The sequence below is a fragment of the Hemicordylus capensis genome, chromosome 13, assembly GCF_027244095.1.
Source record: "Hemicordylus capensis ecotype Gifberg chromosome 13, rHemCap1.1.pri, whole genome shotgun sequence".
NCBI classification, from domain to species: Eukaryota; Metazoa; Chordata; class Lepidosauria; order Squamata; family Cordylidae; genus Hemicordylus; species Hemicordylus capensis.
In genome coordinates, this window is record NC_069669.1 from 1,224,084 (window position 1) to 1,250,562 (window position 26,479).

Consider the following 26,479-nt stretch of genomic DNA (forward strand, 5'->3'; position numbering starts at 1 on the left):
TCGGGGCCCAACTGAGAACCCCTGACTTGCGTAGTGATTTGAAGGGTGTGTGTGTTGGGGGGGGGGGAGCCCACTCTTACGCAAGGAAGTGCACATGTACTTTACCTCCAACAGCCATTCAGTCACAGCAAGTTTTATTCCTGCTCACTCCGCTGCCTACGGGCTCGCAGGCACACGGATGGAGGTCAACCAGTCAACGGTAGGCATGCTCGGCTACAGATTCCTCAGGGTCTGGCTCTCGGCTGCTCGGGGGTGGAGGGGATGCCAGGCCAGGCCAGTGCCTAGAGCGGCCGCACCCTTTCGCCAAGCTGCGCCCAGCCTCCCAGTGAGTCATGCTGGCCTAAAACCATGGTCCATTTTTATTGTCAAGGAAGAAATAATCCAAATCTATATCACAATCATAAAAACAGTAGAAAATGTCAGTAAAAACACAACCGTGGGCTCTCCCCGGCTTTACTGCGGAGGCCGTCGTGACATGATGCTGTGAACGGAGGATGGCGATGTGGTACCTGATGTGAGGGACTGGGGGGCTTACGGCGTAAAAATCGTACCTGGTTACACAAAGTGGGGGGGGGCGGGGGGGGGCGGACGACTGGTTCTACCTCCGGTGGCAGGCACAACTGAAAGTGGATAAATTAAATCCCAGGACAGAGAGGAGAATGGGCCCCTCCCACCTTCTTGGCTCAGGGGACCCCCCCCCCACACCCTGCAAGGTGCAGTAGGGATGCTCCCACTGAGCGATCCGCTCCCGCTTCACCCAAGAGCTCTTGTTTGAGGCGGCTGCGCCCCATTTCTCTCCTCTGGCGAGAGCAAAAGGACTTTGGAGACCGACGTTGCAGCTACGACACCACCGTTAGACTGGACAACAACAAGGAAACCTCCTCCCCTGAGTCAGAAAAAAGAAGCCACAGCTGCAGGGCGGCCGGTTCAGCTTTATCGTCAGTCAAGACAGCCTTGCCTGGGCCGACAGTGCCGCTTGGGGGCCATGTCTGTCCGTGGCGAGGGGCAGTGCTGAGGTATGTGGACCGTGCAGCTCTCTGGCCGGCGGGAGGGCGAGGGAAGTGGCGGAGGAGCGCCAGGGGAGAGCCGAGGGAGTATTTGGTAGTCTGGCATCCGGAAGCAGGTGGCGGCGGTGGTGGTGGTGGCGGCAGCGGCGGCACCCATTAGCATGTCCAGACCTGCAGGGGGAAGGGGAGTCAGCCGGGTCCATGGGCAAGGCCCTCCTGCCGCACCCTGGCGAAGGGAAGGAGGGAGCCCCACATCCCAAAGGATGCTGCATTCACACTGCTTCCCAGCAGGCTTTGCCACAAAAGCCCTTGTGCACAGCGAGCAGCCCCACCACCCCGGACGCACACAGAGCCCTGCCGGGCCCCTCTCCTCCAGCAACCAACCAGATGCCTCTGTGAAGCCCACAAACAAGGCATGCAAGCAAGTACTGCCTCCCGTTGTCGGCAACTGGCTTTCAGAGGTAGACTGCCTCTGACCCTGGGGGTTCCACGTAGCAGCGATAGGCCTCTCCTCAGTGTACAGTTCTAAAAACTCGTTTAAAGCCATTTCAGCTCGAGGCCATCATCATCATCACCTCTTGTAGTCGTGGGTTGACAGCCTGACAACCGCAGCGTGGGCAGTCATGCCTAACATTGGTGCCAATGGGGCGCTAGCCCTTGCCCACTCCCACAGCATGCACAAATCCTTAAAAGAGCTTGCCCGTGCTCCAGCAGTGCCCCGAGAGAGCAGAAACAGGGCTCGGGGGCCCCAAGGAGACGGCCTCCTTTGCAGCCACCACCCCACCCTTGAAGCTGCTGCCGTCAAGAAGTGGTTTGATCTCCAGACACTCCGTTTCTCCCAACCTGAGGAATCAACACAGCGGCCCCCTCGCTCTAGCCTGCCGGAGAATTTCTGACTTTTGCCCAGCCGAGAATGGAAAGCGCAGGCCACAACCGGATCCCAGACCACTGTGCTGCTGCTCTCCTCTGTAGTGTGCCCCGCCCCACTCTTTTCTGTGCCCCCCCCCACACACAGAGCATGGGGAACCCTGGCACACGGCCACGGGCACGCCAGCAGCTTTTGGCAGCAGCCCTGGCCCCGTCTGCAGCTTGAGCGGCCCTGCTGAGCCCGGCCACCTGCACGACGGGGTGTGATGTCCAGCTGGCTCCCCACGCCCCCTCCTCCAAAGCTGCCCGGCGCCACCACCCACCAGGCCTTACCTTAACGGTGCTGTCCACAGCGCCCGAGAACAAGCGGCCCCTGGAGACGGCCAGCGCCGTGACGCTGCCCTGATGGCGCAGCAGCGTCTGCGTGCAGATCATGTTGTCCATGCTCCATACCTGGGGGCAGACGCAAGCCAGACGGTGCAGGGGATGCTGAGAAGGGCCTCAGGGCTGGACTCTTCCCCGCCTGCCTGCCTCCCTCCAATCGCCACACCGTCCAGGCCACAGGGCCCGGGCGCTGGCCTGCCAGGCAAACCTTGCACACCCTCCCTCGGCAGTCTCCTGCCCTGTACTGGGCGAGACGGGCTTCAAGGGTGCCACCCCCCACCTACCCGGTTGACCTTTTGCACAAACTGCCGAAGTGGAAAGGAGTCGCGCTAAGAAGCAGAGCCTCGCTCCTTCCCTCCCACAGGCCATCTGCTCTGAGGATGGCAGGCAGTCTCTGTGCCTGGCATGATGGCTGCCTGGTCTCCACCCCCTGAACAGAAGAACAGCCCTACTGGGCCCTGCCCAAGGCATAGTTAGTCCAGGAGCAGCCTGTTCCCCACAGTGGCCCACCACTGAGAGAGGCCCCTTTGATAGGCAGCAGGCTATCAAAAAGCAGTTTTGCTTTGGCAGACATTGAACTTGCCTGGAAACTGACTTTCCTTTTCCCTGATTTTAAAAATTATCTCCTGCCACTTCCCCATTGGGCATTTTTTCAAGGTAGGTAGGTAGGAGACGTATCTTTTACAAACCGGGAAATAAAGAATAAGAAACACAACTGACAACAGCAGTTGCTCATTACAGCCCAACCAGCAACGATCATGGTCCCCACAAGAGCCCTCACAGCTTGAGAAACACTGGCATGGCCTTAACCAGGGGGTGGGCAACCGTGACCTTCCACTTGTTGTTGAACTACAACTCCCATCACCCCCAGCCTAGCTGGGGATGATGGGAGTTGTAGATCAACGACTGAAGAGCCAAGGTTGCCTAATTTTGCCTTATCCAGGGCTGCTCAGCCTCGGCCCTCCGGCAGAAGTTGGCCTACAACTCTGACAATCCCTGGCTACTGGCCATTGTGGCTGGGGATTGTGGGAGCTGTAGTCCAAAAGACAGCTGGGGAGGACAAAGTTGAGCAGGCCTGCCTTAACCCAAGGCTTCTCAGACTTGGGCCCCCAGATGCTGGGCCATCTGGGAACCCAAGTGTGAGAACTCTTGCCATAATCCAACAAAAGGAAAGGGAATGGGCTTCTCCCAGCTAGTCCCCCCCCCACATTCTTACCCACCACACCATCCCGAAAACAGAGTCTGCAAGCCTGACAGCAGTGGGTCCACATACCCGCAGCGACCGGTCGTAGGAGGCGCTGAAGACTTTGGTTTGGTCCGGCGTAGAGATGACGGCCAGGGCGTACACAGTGCCCACGTGTCCGGTCAGTGTGCGGACTTGCTCCTTGGATTCAATGTCCCACACCTGGAGCCAGAAGAACGCCAGGTCCAAGCACGGCCTGCAGAGCCCTGGGGCTGCCCGTGCCGCTGAGCACCCCACCCATCTGGGGGAAAGCAGCAGGCTTTGCACCTGCGCCTTAAGCCTCCGTCATGCTTACGTGAATAAGGTTCTCGTAGGTGCCACAGACAATGTGGTGGTTGGTGACTGCGATGGAGTAGACGCTGCCTCCCGACGTCTGCAGAACATGCACGCACTCCAGGTTTCGGATGTCCCAGATCTAGAAGCCAAGGAAGGGGCAAATGAGGAAGAATGCCCCCGCCGCCGCCACCAGATGGACAACAAAAGCTCCCAAGATAGCCAGTGGGCAAGCAGCTCAGAGGCGGGAATATGAGAAGGTACATACCTTGATTGTTTGGTAGGACCCACTATATAGGTGATTCTGGGATGCCACAAGGGCCCGGACCCAGTGATTGAGGCCGGTCAGCTCTTTCTTCAACTTCAACTCAGTGCCCACAATGTCCCAGACCTGGACAGACAGGACCATACCATTAGGAGGGTCAAAAGGCCACTCAGTGCAATCTTCTCCTCATTCTCCCTCCACAGATTAGCTTATAGGCCAGGTACAGCACAACGTCCCACAAGCCCACGGCAATGCAGCGAAGGCTAGCTGGCTCCAGTGAGCAAGCCAAGCTACACAGAGAGGGGGGAAACGTATCTCCTTGTAGGGTTCAGCGGGAAGAATGGATCGTGCCATTACCACTTCTATTTGGCTTGCTGTTAGGAAGCTGGGAGAGAGAGGCTAGTGGAAACGGGGACAGCGTGTCAGGAGAGGAAATGAGCAAGAGAAGCCAGATGAGGGGAGAATGAGGGGGTGAGCAGCATCCGCGAGAAACACGCCAGAGAGAATTCTGGATCAGCGAGAGGCAAGTCATGAAAGGGGGGAGGAAGGAGGGGGGCAAGGCCGATGGAGGGTTTCCTCGGGGACAAAGAGGGGGTCTGCAAGGCAAAGGGCTGAGAGGGTCTCTGCCCCCCCCCCGCCACTCCACCTTGATGGCTTTGAGGGAGCCGCTGAAGAGCATGTTGTGCGAAGAGACCAGCGTGCACACTGGGTTGTCATGTGCACGGATGGTGTTGACCTTCTGCAAGGTTTGGATATCCCAGACCTGGAGAGAAGGAGAGAGAGAGAGAGAGAGCTGTGTGAAATTGTGCACTTGGCTGCACTGAGAGACACCCACAGAACCGAACCAGAATGACAGAGCTGGAGGACACCTTGGGGGTCTTCTAACCAACCCTTCTGCTCAGACTGTTCTCCCCCAGTGAAAGGGAGGAAGCAGAAGCAGGCTGCTCCCCAGACAGAGCGACAAGCAGATCTCGATATTCACAGGGTCCCATTCCTGGCTGCAGCCGCAGATACTGAAAGTGCGAATATCACAGCATTGGGCGTCATGGGGTGTTAGGTTCTCAGTCAGCTCAAAAATTGTTAAAAATCAGCCTCATTTCAAGGGGAAATGCACGGGGGGTGAGGGGGAGCTTCTTACCATGCTTTGCTGCTCCCCCTGAATCGCAACATGTCCTGGAATGCCCCCAAACCGGGCCAAAAATGACCTCTGCAGTCATTTCCGGCCACCCCGGCTGGCGGATACATGAGGTTGACATGTTTCTCCCCACCCCCACGTATGCCGAGACAGGGTGTCCTTTTCCCAAGTGTGGATGCAGGAACCCACAGACAACGAGGCCCCCCTGTACTTACAATGATGGTGCAGTCAGCAGAGCCGCTGTACAACTTGTTCCTGGACCAACAGAAAAAGAGAGTCCTTCAGGGAGGGCCAAGACAACCACCTGAAGAGCAGGAATGTGCCGTGGGCATCAAGGCAGCCACCACCTGGTCACCGGTGGCAAGCCAGCACTGCCTCCAAGCAGCAGTGGCTCATCCCAACGAGCCGGGGGCGAGAAGGCCCCAAACCAGGCACTGCTGCCTCTGGTTGCCGGCAGCTGGACTGGGCCTGTTTCTTCTATTCTGTGCTGCCGGCAGGCTGGCCATTTAGCAGGTAGAGCTCAGCCTGCACAGCTCTACCGGATGAGTGGCCAGCCTGCAAGCAGCGTGGCTCTCATTAATGCGGGGGTCGGGGCAGGATGGGAGAAGCCGCACAACTGGGCTGCCGGGAAGCAAAGGCAGCTGGGCCTGGTTTGGAGCCCCCCTGACTTGTTAGGACGAGTCACTGCTACTTCCAAGCGTCCAGGCCAGAAAGGGGTTTTTAACTTAGAATGGAAACATTTTCATTTGTTAAAAGGTCAAGGCAAGTTTTCTTTCAAACCCCGGTGGGTGCAAAGTTGTATGTGACAGTTTGTGGGCAACACCACAAAGTCTCAAAAGCTGGATGTGCACGTGACTAAGCTCTATCTTTCTATCAGGCGGTACAGAAATATGATAGATACATAAATAAAGGATGGATTTCCAGTGGTCAGGGTTTTGGCACCCTGCACAACTCCTCCACTGACTGGCAACGCCAGAATTATGCAAAGTGAGAAACAAAGTGCACATGTGCTCCATTCGCATGAATTGATGCAGGTTGCAGGATCTTGCAGGTTGCAGAGTTCCTTGCCTGAGTGCAGAAACACGCAGCCAAACCGGTAACTATAATGGCCCCCACAAGAGCAATGATAAAGGGAGTTGGAATCCGCTAAGGGAAATAATGTGGCTACAACTTGGAGCTCGGTTTCTCCAGCTGTAAAATGGGAAGCAAACCAAATAAAAGGTGGTATCAACCTCTTGGCAAGCTTTTCAAAAGTGCCACACAAAAGTGCCACACACACACACACACCTATCAGCCTTGAAGAACACAAGAGGTAGGACACAGCTCTGACTCACCCTTGGATGCAGAGGGCCAGGACAATCCCGTCGTGGCCTTCCAAGGTCTTTTGGCACTTGTATGTGGTACAGGTATCCCACACCTAACAGGAAAGAAAGGACCATGTGACGAGGCACATGCACTGCTAGAAATCAGGACAGGAAGTCGGCGGAGATGCCAGTGTTGGGAATGCAGGAAGCAGCTGGCCCGTCAGCTGTGAACCTGCTTTCCCGTCTTTCAGGCTGAGATAAACTGGTCCAGGAAAGGAAATGAATGGGCAGATTTTCCCAGGGAAACAGAACAAAGGAACGCAGCCCCAAGCAGTTATCGCTGCGGCTCCGAGACAGAAAGGGAAAGAACAAGCTTTTGGGGAAACAGAGCAAGGGACCACTTGCACCCTCCCCACCAGGGACTGGCAATGCTCTCTGCCCTCATGAGAGCCAGGACCTCACACTTGTGGGGCTAGAGCTTCTGGGCAGGGCTGGGTCAGTCTCTCTCTTCACACATGGCATGCACTGAATGTAGGGACCAGGACCTGTGTTTGCAGGATCCCAAGAACTGTGATTCTGCCAGCCAACCTGTCATCAATACAGCTGGTGTCAGAGCACAATGATTTGGGCAGCGCTTGTTCTGAAGGAGCACGCAAGCAGGATGAATGAAGACATCCACCCCCTGCTCCTTAAAAAACTCAGGCCAGGGTTCCAAGTAAAGAGTCAATTTAGCAGGGAGAGAAATAATGGATTTTTTTTTTTTTGTGCAGGACCTGAGAGAACAGAAGCAACAATGGAAATTCCAGAGCTGGAAACTGGGCTGTTCTCCAAGAACCAAGAAAAAAAGGTGAACGCAGCTCATGAGCATTCAGACTGTCAACTGGCTAAAACAAAACAGGGAAACTGTCTGCCTGGTGCTGATCAATTCAGTACTAGGACCCTCTGGGAGCACAGTGTGCCATTTTCAATGTATCTGTTTGTTTAACCACTTCGAGCGCTTACCTTAATAGTTTTGTCAGAAGAGCCACTGAAGAGCAGGTCTCCTATGGAGTATACGCACAGGCACCAGACGGGGCCCTGGTGCCCCACAAAGGTGCCTTTGCACTTGAAGATCTGCTGGGGATCGTATGCTGTGAGGGGAGAGAGAAAAAGACACGGACGTGTAAGCAGCTTCATTACTGCTAGTATTCGATCACAGGATCAGATCAGATCACTAGTATCGGATCTGAGCTGGTCTTGTGGTCGCCAGCATGACTTGTCCCCTTAGCTAAGCAGGGTCCACCCTGGCTGCATATGAAAGGGAGACTAGAAGTGTGAGCACTGCAAGAGGTTCCCCCTGAGGGGATGGAGCCACTCTGGGAAGAGCAGAAGGTTCCCGGTTCCCTCCCTGGCAGCATCTCCAAGACAGGGCTGAGAGAGAGACTCCTGCCTGCAACCTGGGAGAAGCTGCTGCCAGTCTGTGAAGACAATCCTGAGCTAGACCAATGGTCTGAGCTAGACCGACTTCCTATAGACCAATTGTCTGACTCAGTATATGGCAGCTTCCTATGTGGACACCTGGGATTTTGAGTTTAATTATAACAAAGGAAAGGGATCAAATCAGCTCACTCCTAAATCCGAGGTTTTGTTCCATTTCCACTCTGCCCGATGAAGTGTTTCATGAACCCAGAAAACTCCCATTTCCCTATCACCGAAAGCACAGTGATACTGGCACTTCACCTGTTTGCATCCCCTTAAACCTGCCACACAGCCTTGCTCTCAGTAGAAGATACTGCAAAACCAGCCTAACGGGCAAGGAGGGAGGGAGGGGGAGAGAGAGAGAGAGGCGAGTTGATACTCACAGCCCAAAATCCCCATATTCAGCCGGGCATTGATGTGGGACAGCTCATCCTGAGGAGGCAAACAAAGCAGGTTAGGGGCAGAGCGGCCTCCATCACAGCTGGGATGCTCACATGACAACAGAAGTCGAAGTTACCAGAAGGGCCGCTGGCCGTGGCCCCAAAGGGCAAGACCCCCCGCCCACTTGTACCACCCAGACAGCAAGGTGCCACAGGCCAAGCGGGGGTCCCTCCACAGCCGCAGACTCACGCCAGCCAGCCAAATTAATTCCCCTCCATGCTCTGGGAGGGGAGGGCCCTGCAAGGGGCAAGACTCACGTTCAGCATGGAGGCATCTCTCCGGAACTCCATCAGATCCTCACTCAGCTTGCTCTGGTTCTCGTCCAGGACATCTGAAGAGAGCGCGTGGGAAATGGAAAGGTTCTGATGCCTGCAGACGCAAGTGGGCAGAAGGCAGCACTGCCTTCCCACCTGCACAGGCCACCTCCCGCCCCCCGCTTCGGTCGCAGGTCCCAGGGCTGGTGCAGAGCGTCCTGGGCAAAAGTCTCGGGAGCCACCAGCCTGGGAAGCCCCCGTGGCAGACACTCCCTTAAGCAGGGCACGGCTCCCTCCGCCCCAGCTCCACAGAGGCACATTTAGGGATTGTTAAATGTATACACCGCCTTTCTGAAGAAATCTCAAGGTGGGTTACAATATAAACATGAAAAATAACCATAAAACCTATGCCAATTAAACATGCACAACTAAACCAGGATAAATAACAAAACAACAGCCCCCAAATCAAGAACATTCCTTGAAGGCAGGTCCCTTTACCTGCTTCTTAAAGGCAGGGAGGGAAACTGAGGAGCAGAGACAGAGGGACAGAGAGCGGCCCTCTTCGGAGTCAGGCCACGGGCCCAGCCAGCCAGACACGGGCGACTCTCGCTGGCAGACGGAAGCCGGGGCCGGCTGTGTGCCAAGTAGGCGCTCCATCGCTGGGCCACGGCCATTTGCAGAGCTCCGGGCAGAGGAAGCGCCACTCTCTCCCTGCCTCCATCGATCCTCTCAGCCACCCCATGAAGGAAGTTATGCCGAGAGAGGGTGGCTGGCCCACGCATGAACTTCGGGGGGAATTCCAGCAATGGATATGTGTGTGTGTGTGCCCGTGTGTGCACCACACTCTCTGAGAACAGCCGCAGCTTAGCTCCAGATCTCCCCTTCACAGGAGGCAGAGCCGCTCTCTCCCTTGGCAGACTCACCAAACTTCAGCTCGAGGTTCTTCTCCAGCTGGTCGATCTTCTCCGAGAGCTTGCCCAGCATGGACCGCAGGAAGGCAATCTCCTGGTCCTTCTGTGCCATGGCCACCTGCATCTCGTGGAAGCGGTCGTCCGTCTGCTGCAGGAACTCCTTGAGGCCCTCAAACTTGCACGTCTCCAGGTGGGTCTCGTAGGTGTCTTGGTTCCCGATGAACGTGCACCTGGAGGGTGGGAAGGCAGTCACAAGAGGGAGAACCGTCTCAGGACAACCAGGGATGTGCCCGCTGCCGCACACCAGAAATTATGCCTGGAAGCCAATACAAGGGAGTCTGCCTGTCCCACTGCACAGCAGGTTGTGAGCTCTTGTGGAGTGCCTGTGCCCAGGGAGGCTGGATTAACCATGGCCCTGAGCAAGTTCTAGCGCGGGGGTTCTCAGCCTGCGGGCCTCCAGATGTTGCTGAACTACAACTCCCATCATCCCCAGCCACAAGAAACGACAGCTCTAAAGGGAGGGCAGGCAGGAGCCAGAGAAGCTGAGACCGCCCCCCCTGCTCACCCGTATTTGGAATGGGGGCACTTGATGTGCTCACACTCCTTGAGATGTGCCTCCAGGTTCATCTTGAGGAGTGGTGGGCAGTTGGGGTTGTTGGGGCAGCGCACCGGCCGATAGTCACAGCTGCCTTCATGGTCCCTGGATAAAGAGGGAGGCAGGCGCATGAGCAACAGGCAGCGGCTGCTGCCAGGCACAGAGGAGAGCTGCAAAGAAGTGAAAGGGAAGGAATCCCCCCCCCCCGGGGCTACTGGACTCAGCAAGAGGAACCCGAGGGATGGGCGAGGTTTTCAGCAGTACCATCAAGTACGTCGTCTCCTTCTGGCATTCCCCCACCCCCGGACCCTTTAAAAAAAAAAATACACAGCCCAGAGAAATCGGCTTGCCTTTTAACAGGGTTGTTCTAAAGACCCGAGAGTGTTCTGAAAAGCAGTAACTTTTGCACTACTTGAAACAGCATCAATGGGCAAATAAAGCCCTCCAAGCTGTTTGTCAGGTCCTTGCCTTGGACGATGCAGTGTCCGCCCTTAATTTGCAAAGACCTGAAACACGCCGGCAAGTAGCTGTGGGTTGATGGGGTGAGCAGCTGCTTCTCTGGACACCCCCAGCCATGAGGTGTCCATGCTGCATGGCGCCTGAGGACCCCCCTGCTCACCCCCCCAACTTCCCCCAGGCTGCAAATGGCAAAACAGAGCCTGGCTCGTGGGGGCAGCTGCTCCAGCCCGCAGAGACCGAGCAGCAAAGATGGGCACAAGCCGGCGAAGGCAGAGAGGCGCTTGGCAGGGAGGGGGTGCCGGTCCACTTACTTCCTGGCACTCAGCTTAATGGTGAAGGGGCACCCGCGAGGGTCCACCTCGAAGGCGGAAGGCTTGCCGCTGGCGGCAGGCCGGCAGCCGTACTTGCAGTGGATGAAGAGCTCCCCAATTTGCTCGGCCACGGCAATGTTGTTGACAACCACCGTCAGCTTGGCATTGTCCACCGGGCACTTCTCTGCGCAAGGAAATAAACTCGGTAAGAACAGCTCAGTGCCAGAAGCTCATCAGCGGCTGGACGGAGTGACAGGCAAGAAGCCGTGGCTCCCAACCAGTCAGGGTTCGGAAGGGGTTTGCAAGCCACTGTTTGGTGTGATGGGTTTGCGAGCCATGGCCACTTCTCCTCGCCTCTGAAGGCTGCTGCACTAGAGGCTGGAGGGCTGAGCAGAGGGAGGATGGAAGGAGACCAGCCCCTCTAAGCTGTGTCTGCCACGGACGACTGGATGCTCAAATCACGGGGTGGGTGCTAAGCGCATAAGGCAAACCCAGGCTTGGCGTGACATCTGAACCAAGCCAACCCTTTCAGTGCTTATGGCAGGGGTGCTCAAATTTGGGTCCGCAGATGTTGCTAGACTCCAACTCCCATAATCGCCTGCCACAATGGCCTTCAGCCAAGTTTGGAGAACCCCTGACTCAGGGCATCTGACAGGCGGTGGATGACACAAGTCTGAGGAATTGCAGGAAGGTACAGAACATGGAATGGGGCACAGAATACAGCTTCTGAAAAAACAGTTTTTAAAGATTCCTAAACCTTATGGCCGCAGAAATGTTTGTTAAAATATTTTCATACACTGGCATACACGAGGAGTGGCCATTGACCCCTACGAGGAAAGAGGAATTTCCGCTTCAGTTGAGACGCTCATGGGATGGTCAACAGGCATACAGAGCTAGCCTCAGTGAAGTGTTCAGAGCCAGAAGTTTACAAAACTGATGCGTCAACACAGAAAGCCCTTCTTCCAGAGGTCTATAAAAATGCAAGAGAACTCCGGACCCGGATGCCTTTCTTTTATAGGCACAAGTCATGTTTTTCAAAGGAAAGGGAAAGAGGAAGCAGCAGCTGTATACACACTATGGTGGTTCAGAATGATCTGCCAAAAAGGGTGTTCATGGACCTACCAGAGGTTAAGGCACATCTCCTGCAAAACGTGTGCTGCAACAAAAGAGAAGATAGAAAATCATCAGAAAACCTTGACTGGACCAAACCAGACACCTCTCTGACCCAATATGCTGTTTCCCAAAGCAGCCAGCCTCCAGGGCAGGGATTCCCAGCCATGGGTCTCCGGATGTGGTTGGACTACAACTCCCATCCTTTAGTGGCTGAAGACTGTTGTGGTTAGGGATGACGGAAGTTGTAGTCATCCTCTGGGGATCCAAGGTTGAGAATCCCTGGATTAAATATATCGTTTTTGCTTGCCCATAACATAACACAGATCCAAAAAAGGTTCACTAATTAAATTGGGAAAGGAAAAGCGAGACTTTTTTAGAGAGCTGAATGTTTTCTAAAAACCGACATAATGTCAAAATTGGTAAAAACAACAGGTAGACTATATGCCAGTGTCTTATAATGATCATATCTATCAGATGATGAAAATTCAGGCTGCAAAAGGTGTCAATTTTCTTTTTCCTTCACACATTATGAAGTCTGTTCTCTTAGGAGATGCCACCAATTGCCAGCTTGCAGAACACGTGGGGTTATTTTGAGACTCATCACCATTTTAATTAATCCTTTCAAGATTATTTATTTTTATACAAGAGTAGATGCAACCAATATCCTAGAGCAAGGGGAAGAATTATTCACATCACTCTAAGATGATATTTAGACAAGGAGCATAGTGTGTACCATTAGGAACGTGTATTTTAACAATGTAGTTTTGACACTGGATGCTCTTTGAATCTTTGTGTGGAGGAAACTGTCACATGTGGGAAATGAGCCGATCGATTATCTCCAGGAGAGTTCACACTTCTATGATTCAAGGTTAGGATGAATTCCAAAATGGCAGAACAGGCCAGCCTGTCAGAGCGTGAAGCGGAAGCATGGCGGAGGAGGAGGCGGAGTGCGAGGTGTGTATACACACACACACACACATCCATCTTTTGGACTCTACCATCGCTAAACATGGAATACGCATGGTGTTATTTATCTGACTGCATGTGATACTTTCCATATTCATCTAGCTTATTTGCATTTTTTTTAACAGATGAATATAATAGCTTTAATAGATCTAACAGTTTTTATTTCTAGAGGTTTAGGGCGGGTGGTGGTGGTGGTGGCTCTTTCCAATGAATTTGGCCATCTTTTTCAGATCAGCAGTGGTTTTATGAATTCATAATACCCTCCCTTTTCAGCTTTGTTTTGCACATATCAAAAGCCAGTTCTGTTTCAGCCAAAAGAGGGAAGAGAGGGCAAGCCCATGGAAGAACTAGCAGGGTGCAGTCAGCTATAAACCTTCAAACCCCCACAAGAGTCTTTTGTCATGAGAGATCTGCTTTAGATTTATTCTCTTCCCTCCTTTCCTAGATAACCCCACAGTGGATAAAAATCAATGTTTTAAAGGAATTTTTTTAAAAAAAGATTCCTTTATTTAATTCAGATTTTAAAAATGTAAAGAAAACACTTTGTTTCCAATTCTGATGTAAAATATCTTTGTTAAAATTAAATCTCATCCAAATATGCTACACCAACACTCCTTACAGTATCCTAGAAATGGATTACTGACTCTCTAATCATTAGAGACACGGAGTTACCCACCAATCAAGGCTGGACATTCATTTCAAACTCATGAAAATGGCTTTACCCTGCCCAGCAACCACCAGCTCTTGCTTTCAGAATTGTCTGCGCTTTCCATTTCTACACCTGTTTTTCATGCGCAGCGACACAGGATAAATAGTAGGTTGGCTGTTTTGCAGTAGGGCTGGTCCGAGGCAGAGTTCAGGCAGAGACACAATTTAGGAAAGGAGGCAGAGTAGGAAAACAGTGGCAGTGGGGGGCGGGGGAAGAAGGAAGGAATTGTTCAGTACACAGAAAACTGTATTATTGCCCCACATTTTGCCACCAAGAAACTATCATAGCTCCTAGGCATAGGAGACGCCCTTTCTGGGGAAATTCTGAAGAAATGCCCAACCTGGGTAAGAAGGGGAAAGTGCCAAGAGTAAGCCGTGCAACATGGAGATGCAGGGAAGCTGGACTCATAGGAAGATAGGAAGCTGCCGCACACTGAGTCAGACCATTGGTCCATCTAGCTCAGTATTGTCTACACAGACTGGCAGCAGCTTCTCCAAGGTTGCGGGCCGGAGTCTCTCTCAACCCAATCTTGGATATGCTGCCAGGGAGGGAACTTGGAACCTTCTGCTCTTCCCGGAGCGGCTCCATCCCCTGTGAGGAAGATCTTACAGTGCTCACATGTGGTCTCCCATTAAAATGTAACCAGGGCAGACCCTGCTTAGCTAGGGGGCCAAGTCATGCTTGCTACTACAAGATCGGCTCTCCTCTCCTCAAGTAAGGAGTAAACATATCTATCACATTAAAAAACCAGGTATTGTGTACTATTTCCTAAACTAGTAAAAATCAAATTATCTAAAAAATTACACAAAATTAATTTCACAAAGTATACAAAGTAGACCCTCCTGGATGTTGTAAATTAACATGTTTTAAGTGATGAGCTTTGCACCATTGTTTAAGAAATATGTGAAGAAGTAAGGGGGGAACTTGATTTAAATCAATGATTTAAACTGAGGTCCACCCCCACACCCCCGTTATTTAAATCATGATTTAAGCCAGTGACTTAAATGGCCTTGATTTAACTCAATCAGCCCTAGACAGCCCAATACAGAAAGGTGCAATTCGCAACAGCACAGGTTCAGTACCATAAGCGGACCCCCAGCACAAACACACACACTGGATACAGCCACACGCTCTTCTCTTGCCTCCCCTACACAACCAAGAATGCAGGCTGCTGAAAGCTCCTCACCCCACAGGTCGTGATCACTGGATCTTTAAACACACTGCAACACAACTGGCAGCAGAGTTTCACCGAAGGTTGCTCAGCAAACACCAGCGGCTCCTGCAGAGTGGAAAGCAAGGGGGGGGAAACCTGAAATGGGAAGTTTGGTCCCTTCGAACACAGCAACGTTTCGCAGAACAGATGGTGAGGAGTTGGTGGTGTGCAAGAGCCCAGGGCCGCCACCGAAAGGCAGCAGAGGCAAGGTGGGGCTTTGCCAAGAGTTCCAAGCAATCTGCGAATCCTGTTCTAAGGTTTAGACTTGCAAATCTAAATGAGCCTTTCACTGCTTGTGCACAGGAAAACAGGGAGAGCCCACAAGGCTCCATGCTAGTGCCTTCGAGATCCGGTTTGGGTGCGAGGATGAACGACATTGACCACATACCTGCGGTCCTGAGTAACATGCAGGTCCGAGGTCTGGATTTTATGTCCCCCGCCCCCACCATAAGTGCAGTGGGGAGGGGAATGCAAATTCAGGGTTAGGGCTAGTAGCTGGCTCAGTACCCGTGTTCCCTCTTAACAGGGATTCCCAGATGTTATTCACTACAACTCCCAGCATCCCCAGCTGCAATGGCCTTTGGCTAGGGATTATGGGAGCTGTAGTCAACATCCGGGAATCCCTGTTAAGAGGGAACACTGCTCACTACCCCAGCCAAGCCTCCAAACCCCAGTCCTCTTACGTGTTCTTCTTCAAGGTGCCTAGCAAGGTGAGGCGGGTGGCTACCAGGGAGAGGGCCTTTTCCGTGGTTGCATGGAACAGCCTCCCTAGTGAGGCTCACCTGGCTTCATCACTTTGTTCTTTTAGACACCACCAAGTCAAGACCTTTTTGTTCACACAGGCCTTTTAAATTCGGGTTTTCAGATTTGTTCTGATTTATAACTAATTTTAAAATGAGTTTTTAATGCTGCTTTGTATTGTATTTTGTATTTTCTTTCCCTCCTTTTTTTTTTTTTTGGTCTGTTATGATTTAATGTGTTATGTGTTTTTATTGTATGTTTTAATCCTCTGTTGTCAGCCTCCCAGAGGACAATTTGTTATGGGGCGGCTAACAGAGTTTATTATTATTACATGTTGACTGTGACTTGCCATTTTATGTTATTTGTTTTTTAATTTTACCTGATGCCTTTCTGTATATCTGTACTCAAGGCAACACAAACACAAAATCCAGGCAAAATACAGATCACAAAACAAAACAAGATAGCAGAGAAGTTAGAGATTAAAACAGATCTATGAAAAAAGCTTCCCCCTTCCTAATCCCCAGAGGCCAAAGCTCTTCTGGAATAGCCATGTTTTTGCATTCTGCCTAAAGCCCAAAAGGGATGGAGCAAACTGAACTTCCTGGGAGAGGGAGTTCAGAACCATGGAGCCACAGTGGAGAAGGCCCTGCTCCGCATGTGTCCCGACTGAACCTCAGAAGGCACAGAAATGTGGAGCAGAACCTCCCTAAAAGATCTTAATGGGTGGGCAGGCTCAAAGGGAGGGAGAGGACCATTTGGATTATCATTTACACACATGCCCCGGACAGATTCACTCTGCTTTGGCTACTGCTGCCACATGACTGGCTGATAGCTACGTAACTGCAATACAAAGAGACCCATCACATAGTTACAAGCAGGTAGGGAAGGGGCCAGAGGAGTCTATTGGTGAGGTGAACTTAAGTGTCTAATTCACATATTGGGCCTCTCAGAATAGTTGCTTAAGGCAGAGAGGAAGCCCAGGTTGAGAAGGGGACATTCCACTGGCAGGGTTACTACTCGGAGCAGATCCAAAGGAACCCTGGCAATAACCCAAGAGCAACCCCCTCCGCCTCTCCTCTCCTCCCTGGCAGTTTCCGTGGTCTTCTCTCACATGAGCCTGCCCAAATACTAAGGTCATTGCTTATTCTTTTCAAAAATGTTTTATTAAAGTCAGCACAAAAACGTACAAAGAGAGACATCCAAAATTCAAAACACAGGCTAAAATAAACAGAACGATGCCCCGACTAATCATACATCCCGTAACCATCCAAAGTTCATCCAAAGGTCTCTCTGCTCCAGATGGCCCCCTTCGGAAGTGAAGTGGGTAGCAATAGGAGAGAAGGCACTTTAGGCTGAAGAACAGCCTTAGAAGTATTTGGAATAAATAGAGAGTTGTGTATTTCATTGCTTTCGCTCTGGGCCTCTTCATGGAAGACTCCCCAAGCTCGATTCCAACCCCCCAATACCTACTGGCTCCTCCTCTTCCTCGTGGAGAGAGAAAGTTGAACGCAGGGACATATTGGACTCTGAATGCAGCGAGCGGACGGAGATGGCGGAGTCAGACCTCCGTGGGGTGTTGATTGGTGGCTACAAAGAGAGAGAGAGAGATGGGGAGGGAGGTCACTCACAGCCCTGTGTTACAAAACGCAGTGGAGGGCTCTCCTTACTTCCATGCAGCTCAGTGGCCGGCAGTGCAAGAGCCAATGCTCCCCAGGAGACCTCTCTCTGGGGCCCATGATGCCGCCACCACTCCCAGAGACCCCTTTCCAACAGAAGGTTTGCTTAACAAGATTCAAACACACACAAGCTGAGGCGGTGCATTCTCTGGGCGAAAGGAAAAAAATAAGTAAAACCAAAATTTTACGTAAGCAAGAGCTGGATTCTGCAACCAGGATAAACTCTGGAAATTAAGCAAATGTTTGCATGACATCTCATTTTGGGTGCATGATTTATTCTGCAATGCTTATGACGTTGCAAATTTATTCTGCTTCTGTCTGACTCCTGAAGCCCCTCAGTGCAAATTTGTTTCCCACAGCTCTGTGAATGCAGAGGTTTTTACAATCAGCCACAGAGAGCAAGGAAGAGTCTTTCCTCAGGGAAAAAGGCTTCCCTCTCCCCAAAGCCAGGCTCCTTAAGAGGCTGGATCCGTGGCTAAGAGCTCTTCCTGTGGCTTTTCTACAGAAACCACACAGCTTGCACACTGCCTCTTAATGTCTTGTGCTACACTGAACGGGAGCTTCCTTTCCTGCTGGTGGCTCTTCTGGAGGAGATGGAAGGAAAGAAAGAGGACCAGTCAGCAGAATGCCACTTAAGGCTCTTAACTGCAGAGCACCACTTGTGCCATCGCTAGAAAAGGTGCTCCAATAAACTGCAGCTGCAGAGAATCCAGGGAAGTCCGGCTGAGTGTGGGTCTTGGGGACAGGGGGTGGGAGAGAGACTAGGCAGCTTTTATTTGGCAGGCAAATGTTTGTGCTTGCTTCTTAAACCGCTCACCTGAAAAAACCAACAGAGAAAAGCCTTCCCTCTGCATGCAAGTTAAGCAGTGTCATGCTTCCCGAGCTTTGCCCGATCTTTAAAACCCCAGACTCAAGCTAGACAGACGCCAGACAAGCAGAAAACCAGCCCGAGATGCCTCCTGAATGACAAGCAACTGCTCCTGCCTGTGCCAGAGGCTTCTCCACATAAGCTCACCTTCCCGACATGGGACTTTCGGGTGCTCGGCCAGGCACCTACCCAGACGCGCCAGGGCCCATCTCTCCGGCCCCTGACAGACAGCTCCGCGTCCTCCTCGCAAGAGGCTCGTGGACTCTCCTGTTCCTAAGCTCATTTGCTAGCCTGCCTCTTGCTCGCTGCTGCCAGATTTCTTTGCGTAGATGGCTGGAGACTTCCTCCTATTCAATTCGGTCCGGGTTCTGCTTTGTGGCTTCCTGTTTGGGGGTGGGTGGCGGTGGGAGAGCCAGCTGGGCAAGCTGCCCACCAATCGCCAAGCCCGGGCGGACTTCAGGGCTGCTGGGATTGGCTCAGGGAGGGATGCTTCCACGGGGACCCCACGCCCCCTCACTCCTTCCAATGCAGCACCACTCCAGCAACATTGGAGGGGACCTCTCAGACGGAGGCGGGGCGGGGGCTGTGGGGTGGGCTTGAGGGCACTAGCCGTGTCCGGATTAGTCAGGGCTACACGCAGAGCAAGAACAGCAGCAGTGAAATGCCTTGTCCCCAAAGACAAGGGTCGCTCCACCGAATCCAAGCAGTGCAACGTTTCTCAGACCAGCACGCTGACAGACTTTGCACGAGTTCAAAAGGAGATCCACCCCACCCATCAGAAAGAGGGACATTGAGGGCATGTGGTGGTGTGTCTGGCTCCAAGGACGGCCCCACGCTATTACCAGCAAGCGGGCACTGCTGCGGCTCAAAGGACTTCAGACGCATCCGCTCACGCAATCTACTGTGTGGCTCTCTGTGCTTGCCAGGGGCCGTTTCCATCGTCTCTTCATTAGGAGTCTGTGTTCCTCAATTAATTTTCTACCCTCCAGCTTTATATTGTTTTAATATGTTGTAAAGCTCCTTGAGACTTTGACAAAAGCAGTTCTTAAGTATAAAAATAAAAGAATGGAACAAACCGCCTCGCAGGGCAGGCAGACAGTATTATCATCCCCCTATGGTGGTGGGGAGGGTAAGGTCAAGATAAAGTTGTGCTGTGGAGTCAGTGTCGACTCCTGGCGCCCACAGAGCCCTGTGGTTGCCTTGGGTAGAATCCAGGAGGGGTTGACCATGGCCTCCTCCTGCACAGTATGAGATGATGCCTTTCAGCATCTTCCTATATCGCTGCTGCTCGATATAGGAGTTTCCCATAGTCTGGGAAACAAACCAGCAGGGATTCGAACCGGCAACCAAGGGCCTGCTAATCAAGTCATTTCCCCGCTGCGCCATGAGGTGGCTGGTGTGGCGGGTACAGGCTGAAAAGACAGCAGTTGGCTTAAGGCCGGGCTGCACAACTTGGGTCCCCCTGTGGATGCTGAACTATGGTTCCCACCATCCCTGCTACTTGCCACTGTGGCTGGGGATGATGGGTGTTGTAGTCCAACCACAGCTGGAGGGCTGAAGTTGTGCAGCCCGGCTTTAAAGTTATGAGTGGCTGTAGGGCAGAGATGAAAAGCCCTCCAGTGAGAACTCTGGCTTGAATAGTTGTGTGTGTGTGTGTGTCTCCCCCCCCCAGGTAAGGGGACAAAAACAGCCACCAGCCTCCCCACCCACCGCAATATGTTTACAGGGATATTCTAGGGGAAGAAATGACAGCCACCAGCTTGCTAACACTGCCACTTGCCACTGGCGAACTCACCAAAAGGCAACCCCACCCCTTTTGCTGATGGGAGAGCAAAACCAGTGAAGGCAATCTGGCACAGACTCAAACAGCCAACCCAACCCACTACATCGCTCAACAGGCACAGAGCAGAGACCAGAATTGCATGTAGAAATCCTCAGACAGCACACATTTCTAAAGCCCTTTCCCGTGAATAAGTTGCTTTACAACCCTAACGGGGACAGAGACCAGAGAAGAGAACTTTGCGTTCTTAAACAGGGGCCTGGGGAGATCTGGCCTTATATGGAGGCTATTCTTTCCTAACGCCTTAAACTTGTAACGGGCTTTAGCTCCTGTTCCTGCAGAGAGGACCTTAGTAAGCCTTTAAAACAGCGACTATTAATACAATATCCCTATAGCACCATCCAGCATACCAAATGCTTTAACACTGTCATCAATACAGCATTGTTGTTTGTGGTGGGTGAAGCCTCTGGACACTGACTGGCTGAGTTGGTGCAATGACTCAGAATACTTAGTTGCTCAGGGAAGTGAACAGTTTGCAGTTCAGTTTCTTCGACGGAAGGGGAAGTTGTCAGTTTGGCTTGGAATAAAACCTGACACACGAGATGACTGAGAACTGGGAAACAACCCTGGGAGATAAGGAAGCTACGGGACGGAGCTCCCAGGGCAAGAAGTCTGACGGAAACAGAGCAGGCAGTGGATTGAAGAAGAGGAACCATCAGGAAGAGGAATCAGAGGGTGAGGCATGAGAAAAAGAACAGGGAGTGGAGGAAAGAAGGGGTTAATCAGAGAGGAGCCTCTGAAGGAACCTTACTGCCGGGAACCTGGTAACTTGTTTTTGGATGGCAATTCCCATCATCCTTGGCCTTCAACCATTGTGGCTGGGGATGATGGGAGCTTAGACAAATTCATGGAGGACAGGTCTATCTATCCATGGTGTCTATGGGCCACCTCCAGCCTCAGTCTGAATCCCAGCTGCAGGGCAGCAACAGCAGGAGACGAGAGGGCATGCCCTCAGCTCTTGCCTGTGGTGAGCCATCTGGTGGGCCACTGTGTGGAGCAGGATGCTGCACTCGATAAGTCTTGGGCCTGATCCAGCAGGGCTGTTCTTATGAGTTGTGGTCCAAAAACAAGAAGCGACCCAAGACTGCTTACAGCATGTAAAATGAAGGAGAGGGGGGTGCAAGGGAGGGTGGGGAAAGGAAGTTAGGCAAAGGTGACTAGAAAAGCTGGGGCCTGAGGAAGCAATGGGGTGTTTGTGTGCAGTCGTGGCACTGAAAAAGGGAGCCGCGAGGGAGAAAGCAGGGCTGGAGCAAAAGGACACTTTGGGCCCAGAGGCAGGGGCGGCTGGTGTCACTGGCAGGCAGGAAGGGAGGCAGGAAGGGAGAGCTGCAGGCCAAGGCGGAAGGCGGCCAAAAGGTCTAGGCCTTGACCGGGGAATTCTGCCAGCGGGGGCTTCTGTTGTCATTGCAGCCTTGTGACCTGGCAGCCCTGAGGGGGCAGAGCAAGGACAAAAAGCAGCGGGGCGTGTGGATGAACCCCACAGATGGATTTGAGCAGCCCAGCCAAGCGTATGACTGCAGGCTTCTGCTCATTTCTCCTCCCAGCAGCCCTGTGAGGCAGGCCAGGCTGAGACACAGTCAGAGGCCCAAGGCCAGGCAGCAAACGTAGACTATGTGTCAATGGGCAGGTATAAAACCATAAGGGCCAAGGCCAGCCCGTGGGGAATCCCCTCCAGGTTAAGGTCTTCTGAAGGAACCAGCACCGGCCAAGTTACAGGGTTTGTAGTGGTGTAGCAAGGAGAGCCCTCTGCAGGCGGAGGCGGGGAGGAAAACAGCCCACCACACCTGGGGGGTTGGAACAGGATCCCAGGAAGAGCAGCCCACCCAAGCTAGCCCGACGGACCCCACTCTGCACCCTCATAACCTCGGTCGCGGGCACGTACCATGCCATCATCCTCGTCACGGGGGGAATAGGTGAGCGTGCTGGAGGAAGAGGGTGTCCGCCGGTGCTTGAAGGTGCCACTCCCATCCGCTAGAAGGAGAACCAGGACACACACCTAAGACTTCTTATAATGGGGGCCCCTCTAGAATGCATCCATTTCAATCTAAGCATTCATTTCCCAGAGCAGCTCTGACAAATGTGTCCCTCCCTCCAAAACCCCGCCAAATAAACGAGAACTTTGCAATTCCCTTCCCGGTGCGCTTCATTCAGCAAGCTCAGACATCAGTTCCTGATGAGTCCTGGGTGCAGTTCCTGACAGGGCAGGAATGGGAAAGATCTCTCTGCCTCAGGAGAGCTGCTTCTCCTCAGGAGAACTTTGCAATCAGGGCAGATCGTCCCGGCATAGATGGGCCAATGGTTTGGCTCTGCAAGAGAGCTCCCTATGGCTTAAAAAAACCCAAAAACAAAACAAAACAGGAAGCTGCCATATACTGAGTCAGACCATTGGTCTATCTAGCTCAGTATTGTCTTCACAGACTGGCAGCGGCTTCTCCAAGGTTGTAGGCAGGAACCTCTCTCCGCCCTCTCTTGGAGATTATGCCAGGAAGGAAACTGGGAACCTTCTGCTCTTCCCAGAGCAGCTCCATCCATCCCCAAAGGGGAGTATCTTCCAGTGCTCACACAGCAAGTCTCCCTTTCATCTGCAGCCAGGGCAGACCCTGCTTAGCTAAGGGGACAAGTCACGCTTGCTACCACCAGACCAGCTCTCCTGCTGGTGAGAACGTGGGGATGTGAGGAAAGGCAGCCGTTGTTACAGAGCTTTCCTTTCAGCCCCAAGTGGGGCTCTCAGTCAGCCCAGTGGATGAGCCGTGCCTGTAACCCACAAGAGCTGCTGTGGGTGCAGCCTGGCTGTGGTGCCTGCCTTCTCCAGCCTGTTGGCCATAAGTCAATGGGGCGGCCCCCGGCATATCTAGCTTGGCTCCCAGACTCGATGCTGCAGCCATTAAGTGGCACACGTGCATGTCTGAACTGGCTCCGGACGGAGGCGGAAGGTGAGTCTTCAACAGGTCCAGCGTGGGGAGAGAATGCACAGAAGAGCAGCGAAGGGTGGCGGATAGTCTCATCCACCTTGAGTTTGTCTAGCCCTTATTGAAAGCTTCTAAACCCATCACCAAAAACGGAACCTCCAGATAACAAGGCAGCCTCCCCGCCGATTACCGCAACAGGCGACAGCTGGCTCCATTATGCCCTGCTCTGGAGATTCCAGCAGCTTTTCGCTGACCCCAACGTACTTTTTGTGTGATCCAACATGGCAGTCGCTACACGTTCGTGGCAAGCTACCGAGCCAGTGTTTCCACTGCAGGATTCATTGACCCATGAATCAAGGGAAGACCCGGGAAAACTGACCTTTGGTGATGGTGGTCACTGCAGAGAAGGCAGGCCCAAAAGTAGTCTCCATTCTCGTCTGAAACCAAGAAGAAATGTGTTAAACAGCCTGCCACAGATCAAGAGAACCAGTTAGCAAAGAGAGCATAGAAAAGAGTTGGCCTGGAGCTACCTCATAGCTCATCTGTCCTGGAGCAAGACAGGGAAGGAACGGGGAAGGCCCTGCTCCCGCTGCCTGCTGGGTAAGGAGGCCGGTCCAAGCACCTGAATGATCTATCGAATACCTTCCTATTTTAAGCAAGGAGGAGACCTTAACCCATCATGAGGAATGATGATCTCCTACACTGTGAGAGAAAAGAGCTGGACTGGATGCAACCACAATATTCAGGATTGGCACTACCAGTATTTTTTTAAAGCCAAGAGTCTTAATATGGGAGGAGAGCTGGTCTGGTGGTAGCAAGCATCAGTGGTCCCCTTTGCTAAGCAGGGTCTGCCCTGCTTTGCATCTGAATGGGAGACTACATGTGAGAGCACTGTAAGATACTCCCCTGAGTGGATGGGGCGGCTTTGGCAAGAGCACCTGCCTGCTTGCATGCAGAAGGTTCGAGGTTCCCGCATGGGAATTTCCGAAATAGGGCTGAGAGAGACTCCCGCCTGCAGCCTTGGAGAGGCCGCTGCCAGTCTGTGCAGAGACCATACTGAGCTATACGGACCAAGGGTCTGACTTGGTAGAAGGCAGCCAAAGGCAGACTTTAAATGCACGGTTCTCAAATTTCCTCACATTTTCTTACCCCGTTAGTGTTTTCTGAAGAAGCACCGTTTGCTGTACCGCTGGGGAAACGATTGCAGCGGGTGTTCTTGTTGGAGCTCATAATCTAGCCCCACATTTGTCTATCAGAAAAGCTGCCACTGTTAAGAGAAAAACAAAGAATGCAGTCAATGGCGCAAGAGTCAGGAAATGTCTCTGTTGTTTTACCACCACAAGTTGTGCTCAATGAGACAGACAAGTCACTTTTTAAAGAGGCAAATATGTAAAACGACGCAATAAACACACCCTTTTAAGACACAAACATAAAGCAACTAAAATCAACAGTTGCATCAGCCAGTGGAAAGTTCATTAAGCCACACATTAAAAGCCTGCTGAAACAAGACGGAAATGGCCAGCCTCTGCTTCAGTCCTCACCGAGTTGTGGCTTGGAAGGTCTCCCTGGGAGTCCACACTTGTGGGTGCGACTGCCACACTCCCTCCCCCACCCACCTGTCCCCCCTGAAACCCCCCTCATAATCTGATGGGGTGCAAAGACAAAACGGTTACCACGGAAAACACATTTCAAGGCAACTAGATCTCCCTTCTCCTGAGGCTAGGCGCTGGGCATTCTTGCCTCAGTGCAGACTTCAGCCTGTCTCCTCTTTTGCAAAGTTTGGGACAGGCCTATTGCTCTGTGCTCGAGTACAAGTTTTGCATGCCGAAGGCCCCAGTTCCAACCCCCTAGCATCTCCAGTTCAACGGGAGTTCAGGCAGCAAGACTGGGCTAAATGGACCCCTGGCTTTATTCCGAGAGGCTGCTGCTCAGTGGTGGAGTGCACACCATTGCAGGTCCATTTCCCCAGCAGCAAGGACTTCAGGAGAGGAGGTCTGGGAATGGCCTCCCTCTGCCTGAGGCTTCGGAGTCGACGGTGCTGAGCGAGATAGGCCCAGGGCCTCCTCCGCCCATATGTGCACCAGCATGGCCAAGTTGCTCGGCTCTCTCTTGGCTTGCCAGCTGGGAAGGGAAGTGTGGGCCGGCCCCTCCGAGGAGGAGGAGGCGGCCCACCCAGCACATTTCGCCTTCTGTTGTAAAAAGACTTCTCGTCCACGTGACCTGAGCCACATGTGGGAAGAGGCCAGGAGCAAGCCTTGAATCAATCAACGGGGCTGCTAAAGTGCCTGGTCGCTGCTTGACACGTTCCGCTCAGAAATGTCAAGCCAAAGCACGGAGGAGCCGTCAAAACTGCAAGGGAGGAAACTAACAGGTCGTTCTGGCAAGAGTGTCAGCTGCCCCCAGATCCTCTCTCTCTCCTGTCCAGCTTTTAAAATTGGTCTTATTGGGCTCAAATTCACAAAGCGGCCAGAAATGTAACCAAAGTAGGGGAGGGAATGGGAGAAATTTAAGAGGGTTGGTTCTCTCCACCCCTGCCCCCCCCCGCCCCACGGTTTGAGCCTGACACCACAAGAAATCTTTGTGTGGACGTGCAGAAGTTTCCTTCTTTCAAGCTGGAATTTCAGGAAGACAAAGTGAAGGTGTCTTTCAACCAGATGGCTGGCAATGAGGCTCTCATGAAGCCAACTCACAGGAGGATTCAGGCACTGCTTCTCAGGACCTAAAGGCATCCAACTGTGAAATTTGCTGGCCATGAGATGAGGCCACAACCAGTGCCTTAGATGGTTTCAAAAAGGGTCCCAAGAAGTCCACAGAGGAGGGTCTCAGCGCTGGCCTTGAGCTGCTTCTCTACAGAAGGATGTTTTCTCATGCCAGAGCTGTTAAAGAAACCGTCTGTCCCCAACCTGTCCTCACAAGCCAGTTCACACACACACCCCAAATGAGTCATGATGGGGGCAGCCACGCGTGTCTGTTTACTGACTTCTTACGCTGAAGTCCCACTGCTCCACCAAAGAGCTCAGCTTCTCCCCTGATCCCAATTTTATCCTCACGACAACCCTGTGAGATTTCCACCCCCCTCCACCACCAGCCTCCACTGCACCCCTTGCCTTATTCCAGTCCGTTGCTTCAGATGGCCTCCGGTCGCCCTAAACACAGGGCGTATGGAGGCAGAGAAAAAGTGCATTCAAGTTGGCTTCTGACTACTTGGCCTCTAACGCCCAGTCCACACTGAGGTGGTGACATCTGAATGCTCCACCACAAACTCCGTCTACACAGGAAATCAGATGCCAGAGAAAAGAATACCAGCCTGTCCTCTATCCCAACACACACTTTTTTTCCATGTGTAGGAAATGTTTTTGGGGAGAAACATAGGAAGCTGCCTTGTACAGCGTCAGACCCTTGGTCAGTATGCTCTGCTCTGACCTGCAGCTCTCCAAGGTTTCCAAGAGGGAAGGGTCTTTCCTACCTGAAGATGCTGCCAGGGATTGAACTGGGGAACTTCAGCAATCAAGAGGGGCTTTACCAGTGAGCCACAGC

General features: G+C 52.7%; 1 protein-coding gene across 4 annotated transcripts in view; it reads right to left on the reverse strand.

Moving 5' to 3' along the window:
• Nucleotides 1-341: 341 nt before the first annotated feature.
• TRAF7 (TNF receptor associated factor 7) overlaps nt 342-26,479 on the reverse strand; it is a 34,769-nt gene continuing 8,631 nt past the window's right edge. For 2 of the 4 annotated variants that reach the window (XM_053276010.1, XM_053276011.1), the window contains exons 2-21: nt 24,092-24,209; nt 23,322-23,379; nt 21,916-22,004; nt 17,120-17,236; nt 14,882-14,974; nt 12,030-12,063; nt 10,908-11,091; nt 10,108-10,242; nt 9,555-9,772; nt 8,635-8,708; nt 8,320-8,368; nt 7,481-7,608; nt 6,509-6,591; nt 5,390-5,429; nt 4,686-4,802; nt 4,043-4,165; nt 3,797-3,916; nt 3,532-3,663; nt 2,208-2,327; nt 342-1,178 (exon numbers count right to left, since the gene is read on the reverse strand). In XM_053276010.1, the coding sequence (XP_053131985.1) occupies nt 1,164-1,178; nt 2,208-2,327; nt 3,532-3,663; nt 3,797-3,916; nt 4,043-4,165; nt 4,686-4,802; nt 5,390-5,429; nt 6,509-6,591; nt 7,481-7,608; nt 8,320-8,368; nt 8,635-8,708; nt 9,555-9,772; nt 10,108-10,242; nt 10,908-11,091; nt 12,030-12,063; nt 14,882-14,974; nt 17,120-17,236; nt 21,916-22,004; nt 23,322-23,379; nt 24,092-24,172 (2,010 nt within the window). In that variant the 5' untranslated portion in view covers nt 24,173-24,209 and the 3' untranslated portion in view covers nt 342-1,163. Of the gene's footprint in view, nt 1,179-2,207; nt 2,328-3,531; nt 3,664-3,796; nt 3,917-4,042; nt 4,166-4,685; nt 4,803-5,389; nt 5,430-6,508; nt 6,592-7,480; nt 7,609-8,319; nt 8,369-8,634; nt 8,709-9,554; nt 9,773-10,107; nt 10,243-10,907; nt 11,092-12,029; nt 12,064-13,708; nt 13,833-14,881; nt 14,975-17,119; nt 17,237-18,340; nt 18,516-21,915; nt 22,005-23,321; nt 23,380-24,091; nt 24,210-26,479 lie in introns of those variants that run through there. The other 2 variants (XM_053276013.1, XM_053276014.1) reach the window with 2 other exon arrangements.